General features: G+C 46.1%; 1 protein-coding gene across 1 annotated transcript; it reads left to right on the forward strand.

Moving 5' to 3' along the window:
- Positions 1-212: 212 nt before the first annotated feature.
- mycn (MYCN proto-oncogene, bHLH transcription factor) lies at positions 213-5,737 on the forward strand. The gene is made up of 3 exons (XM_080490552.1): positions 213-343; positions 753-1,398; positions 3,624-5,737. The coding sequence occupies exons 2-3, from the start codon at positions 774-776 to the stop codon at positions 4,421-4,423; spliced, it is 1,425 nt and encodes a 474-aa protein (XP_080346678.1). The 5' UTR covers positions 213-343; positions 753-773; the 3' UTR covers positions 4,424-5,737.
- The last annotated feature ends 556 nt before the right edge of the window (positions 5,738-6,293 follow it).

The raw sequence follows: 6,293 nt of genomic DNA on the forward strand, positions 1-6,293 counted from the left end.
TGCCTCATCTCTTCAGGGTTTTTTTTTTTCTTGCTTTCCTCTCCGCTTTTACAATATTTAGGCTATTTTCTCCATTCACCTTGAAAGAAAGCTCCCAGCCAGCCTGTCTCCCGCGCCGCATCAAACCCAAAGCCCGACTGTACCACCCCCCAGCCAGGGAGGGAGGAGCCTGCTTTCCTCCCGCAGAAGTCAGTGTATAACACTCTGCAGCCAGCCACAATGTGTGTCAGAGGACTGTCTGTGCTCCCAAAGTAGATGACTGCTCTAAATCTGGTGTCTGTATTACTGACTGCGAGACACGAGAAAAATTGGTTCGCGCGTTATCATCCCAAGTCAGGACGAGGTGAGCATCTTCTCGGTTCAGCTTTGCATCATATTAAATGCTATTTTTTTGTCTCACGTTTTCATACAAAACACGGTCAACTGTTGTCATTTCATTAATTTTTTTTCCTGCAGAGACATTTTCGTGTCCTGTTCATAATTACTAGGGTGTTTTAAGTGAGTGGCGTTTCAAAGAGACATTGTGCTGTTTGTGCGTCACGGTCACATTTACGCACATTCTTCTGTGAGATTTGTGTGGTTTTTAAACCTCACAGAGGAGTGAGTGTGGAATTTCGTGCTGCAGACTGTGTGTCTGTGTGTGGGCTTTGACTCGTGCTTTTTGTACAGTTCACTTTTCAGGTGTGATAGAAGGAATGGGCTGAGACGCTCTTGTCATATTGGAGACTAAAGTATCTTTTGTCCGTTCGCAGGTTTTTCCATTGTGGGATAGAATGCCGGCGAGCATTAGTAAAAACTCCGAATTGGAGTTTGACTCCTTACAACCATGTTTCTACCCGGATGAGGACGACTTCTACTTCTGTGGTCCCGACTCAGCGCCACCGGGGGAGGACATCTGGAAGAAATTCGAGTTGTTACCCACTCCGCCCCTCTCCCCGAGCCGAGCTGCGCTACCGGGAGAGCCGGCAAATGCCTCCCCGGAAGCAGACCCCCTGGGCTTCGGCTTGGGGGACCCACTGGACTGGGCTTCGGAGCTGCTGCTCCTGCCTGAGGACGATATTTGGGGAGCATCCGACGATGGAGACCTGTTCGGCTCTGCTATGGATACTAACCCCAACAGCATCATTATCCAGGACTGTATGTGGAGTGGCTTCTCCGCCAGAGAAAAGTTGGAACGGGTTGTTACGGAGAAACTCGGCAAGGCTATTTCTACAGTCACTGCGGGCAGCAGGAACGTGTGCGCCAAGGCGCAGGAGGTGGTGAGCCGCAGCTCGGTGTCAGAGTGCGTGGACCCTACGGTGGTGTTCCCCTTCCCGGTCAACAAGAGGAACAGCACCAGGGACGCATCTGGATCCGCTAACACATCCACACTCAACGGGAGCGCGTCTAGTGACTCTGGTAAGAATTTTAAAAATGACAGAAAACGCTTTGTTTACACTTTTGGATCAAATAAAAATCTATCTAATCACTGTGATATTATTATCATTTCTACTGTTATTATAGTAGTATAGTAGTAGTAAGTAGACTAGTCTGTGTGTGTTATTGTTATTATTATACTGAGCCACGTACTCTATCCAATTGGAGTGACTGAAACTTGTTCATATGACTGGCCCAGAATCGGATTACCTCGTTACATTACGCACACACACATACACACAAACACTCACACACAAACACAGAGGAGTAGTGACACAGTGAACGGGGTTTATGTAATCAGCAGGCTCTTCATCCGGCAGATGGCAGTAAAATGGGGAATTGTGTGCCTTACTGAACTCAGTAGGCATCTGAGCCAAACAAAAAGACACCACACACAGACGCACGCGCGCACACAGGCACAGGCACAGACACAGAGAAACACACATACACACTCACTGTGAAGCAGGTTGTTGGGAGGAGAGATGGAAAGATGTCCAATAATGTTACGAGATGATAACGTGTCTCCTTCACAGTAGCGTGAATGCTGTCATTACGCATGGATTAAGTTGATAATTTGCTCACAGTAGGTGAGAAATCGGCACTTACTTTATGCTGCCACGAGTTCACGTGATAACTAAAAATAAAAGATACATGTGTAGTATTATTAAAAAAAAAAATTATCACGCAAAAATACAGACACACTTCTCTATTGTTTTGCATTTTTATTCAAAATAATCTTGGGAAATGTGATGTGTTTGAATTGGGCTGTGTGTATTTAATACGGCTAAGACTTCACCACCCGTGTATGTGGCCCATGACTTTCCTAAACAAACACTCACGCGCCCTTATCAGCGTGTTTTCGCTGTGAAAATCCAGTACAAAGGCCTCCAGCTTGGCACATAGGGCATACTCAGCCAGTCTTGCCAAACACCTCCTCCACAGCGAAGAAAAGAGGACGGAGGAGAGCCCTGACTGCTTCTTTTTGAGGTGGGCGGGGGCGGGGGGTGACAGCTTTGAACGAGCGCTCCATCTCGACAGCTGTCTCCCTGGCGCCGCTCCAGTTCTGGGGCTTAAAGGCTGGTGATCCGATCGCCTGCCGCCCCGCCGTCCGGCGCACCGCGCCGCCACAATGCGCTTCCGCCGCTTGCGGCGTTAAGATGCGCTCCTCTTTGTGTTCAACATTCTCATCAAAGAAACAAGGACTATGAAGGCTAAAACGAGAGGCTTGTGTTCCCAATAAACCAGTCTCCATAACCAGACACTACTTCTGTAAAATTAATAGTAATAATAATAATAATAATAATAATAATAAAAATAAAAAACAGAAAACTTGAACTGTCATCTTAACAAACAAGGATTTGAGCTCGCTTGCCATCTATGTTCCTCTTGGCTGCAATAATTGAGCTGTTCTAATCTGAGAATGGAATAATTGAATCTCAGCCTCACATGTGGCCAGACCAGCCACTCCCCCTCATCCAGCCAGCTGTGCCCAGCTCCACAACAGTGTGTGTTGAGACAGCATCCTGCACTGGTGTCTGAAGTGGGTTACCGTAAGCTGTAAAATGCCACACTCTTCAGATGCTCCTGAGCTGATAATGAGAGCTATTATCATAAAGGCATTTTAACAGGTCCTCACACTCTCTGTCTTTATGATTGGTCACTTCCTCTCACCTTCAAAAGCAACCGTGGATGATAAGTCTCGGCTGCTCTGCTTGATTTTAGCGCAGGCATTAAGATCAAGAGCTCGGCTGGAAATTAGATTTTTTTTTTTACCTTCATCAAAGTTAAAGTTAAGTTCTTAATGCGTCTGCTGCTATCACACACATTCAGTGCGACTGGAGCGGCGCTGATAGACTGAGCACATCAGGCTAAAACTGTCTCATCTCACCAGAGAAGATTAGGGGAAGTTTTAAAGGATGGAGAGAGAGAATGAAGGCAGAGATCCAACCTGTCTGCTCAGCAATGAGACTGAACGTGTCAATGCCTGCAGAGTAGATTAGCAGAGAAGTGACTGACACTAAGCATTAAGAGGTTTCTGCTTGTGCAAACAGCATTGAGCAACCGTCCCTCTCCCACACACACTCCCTTGATCTCATTCACATGTGCACATACTCATATACATGCCTGTCACCTGCTGGTGATGACATTGTGTGAATAGTTGGTATGTCAGAGTGATAAAAATCAGTCTTGGTGTTCTCTTTTCCCAGAAGAGGAAGATGAAGATGACGAGGAGGAAGGAGACGAAGAAGATGATGAGGAGGAGGAGGAGGAGGAGGAGGATGAAGAAGATGAAGACGAAGATGAAGATGAAGAGGAGGAGGAGATTGATGTGGTAACAGTGGAGAAGCGGCGCTCCACATTCACCAGGGCATCGCCCACAGCAACAGGCACAGTTACCATCTCTGTGCATCCCAAGAGCCACGACGCAAGAGGAGTTGTCTCAGGGTCCGGCGTGGTGAGCCGGTTCATCAGCCGAGCTCCTCAGGAGCTGATCCTGAAGAGGAGTTCAGTCCACCAGCAGCAACACAACTACGCAGCCCCCTCCCCATACGCTTCAGATGACGACCCAGCCCCGCCACCAAAGAAGCAGAAGATATCGGACGCGCCTCGCCCTCCCACCAGAACCATCTCATCGTCCTCCTCATCCTCTTCCTCATCCTGCAGCTCAGTCACCAGCACATCGGGGGCCCGCAGCAAGCGCAGCAACAGTGGGGACAGCAGCCCGCGTGGCAGCTCCGACTCGGAGGACAGCGAGCGCCGACGCAACCACAACATCCTGGAGCGCCAGCGTCGCAACGACCTGCGCTCCAGCTTCCTGACTCTGCGAGACAACGTGCCGGAGCTGGCACACAACGAGAAGGCGGCGAAGGTGCTGATCCTGAAGAAAGCCACCGAGTATCTGAGTTCACTAGAGACTGAGGAGATGAGGCTCCAGCAGGAGAAGGACAGGCTCCACGCCCGCAGGCAACAGCTGATGCGCAGGCTGGAGCAGGCGAGGACTCGCTAATAGACAACTGCTACAACACAGAAACACTCACATAAACCCTGGATGACCCCCCCTCCCCACCTCTCTGCCTCAACTCAGTCTGAAACACAATTAACATGCACACATAGGCCTATACACTTACGCACAGGCACATAGGCCTGAATATCTATCTTACACAAGCCCACACAAATAAATCTCAGAGGACGTTTATCTTCAGATGATGACACAGCCACAGGAGGAGGGGAGGGGGGTTGTTGGAGGGATGCTCGGACTTTCACTGCCGCCACTTTTTTTGCACATTTGTTGACGTTAAGAATGTTTAGGGTTTACTTTTTTCAATCCAGTCACATTGAGGAAAGATTAAAAAAAGAGAAAGAATGAGGAAGCAGAGAGGACACACTTTTTTAGTCTTCCCTTCCTCTGGTTTTTATATCATTTCTATTTGTATTTTTGATTTTTTTTTTTTTGTACTCACTGTGACACCAGCCTGGAATCTAGTGATTCCTACGGGGACGGGTGTTAGAGGGCACTTTGCTTGGAGAGTTCACATAAAAAGAAGCGGTGCACACTTACTTTGCCTTCACCCCTGCAAAAACTGAAAAGACTATAATGAGGCGTTATGGGTCACATAAACAATGCCACTACAGGTTCTCTTTCTCTCACTCCTCTCACACTGGTGCTCAAACCAAGTCAGTGGATGTATAACTGTGCACCTTGCTAGCCGACACTTTTGTATATAACAATATTGTACAGACAAAATACACTCAGATCTGCCTTGTTTTGTAATACATTTTTTCCTTGTTTTTTTTCTTCTTTTTTTTTTTTTTTTATATACATGTCAGGAAGCTGCCAATAACTAGACTGGAAGTTTATATACCTTTAAAAGTACTGTAAGGCCTCAATTTTTGAGAGTCATGAAACTTTGTAATATTACAATATATTGTTTGTTTCTTCTCTTTTTCTTTGTATTGTATCATATTACTAATTTTACACACCTTTATGCTTTTAGTGTGAACCTGATACATACTAAATTTGATACTTATATTTTCGTATGAAAATGAGTTCTTGGTAGATATCACTTTATCTCGTCATTTTGTTTTCTTTGATCTCAAATAAATCTTTTGTACAGCAAATGTGTTCTATCCTCATGTACCTGGCTTTTTCTTTCTTTCTCTTTTGTTTATATTTGTTTATATTATCGGGTGCATAGAACTGGGTAAACTGATATAAGATGTTTTTTTGTTTTTTTCATTTCTAAAATGTACATTTAGTGCTGCAACTCATAGCACTTTGAAATACCTCATTTTGAAAAATAAATAGACATCATAAAATTGTAATTTCTGTCTTTGTGGATCCTTCGTCTGAAAAAAGAAAATCAAACTGTGATCACCTTTCACTCCTTTCACGCCCTTGTTCTTGCTTTGTGTTTCTTTGTTTATTCTGCTGTTTGCTTCCACATTTCTGTGTTTGTTTTGCTGCTCCTAAAACATTCATCCTGACAAAGAAACAGTGTCTTCTGAATCCTCTCTGTCTCAGCACCCTGCGGCTACCTCCCCCTCTGTAGCCTCTCACACCCACCCACACACACCTACACACACCTACACACATTTCAAGTGCTCACACACACAGACACACACACACTCACACACACACACGCACACACACACCTCTCGATTTCCCTCTCTCACCAACGCAGCTCTTCCTACAACATTGTTCAGCCTGTTGCCATGGAAACAGGAGCAGCTGCTGAGTGGCAGACACGAGAGTGAGTCTTTTATTTGTCCGTTAGTAGTCTGTGTATTCCTACCCGCGTGTGTGAATGCAAATGTGTGTATGTGTGTCTACCTTTTGTCGCGGTCTGTGTGTGGCCCCGGCGCCTGATATCTCCGGC

Source organism: Lipophrys pholis (genome assembly GCF_963383615.2).
Source record: "Lipophrys pholis genome assembly, chromosome: 21".
NCBI lineage: Eukaryota > Metazoa > Chordata > Actinopteri > Blenniiformes > Blenniidae > Lipophrys > Lipophrys pholis.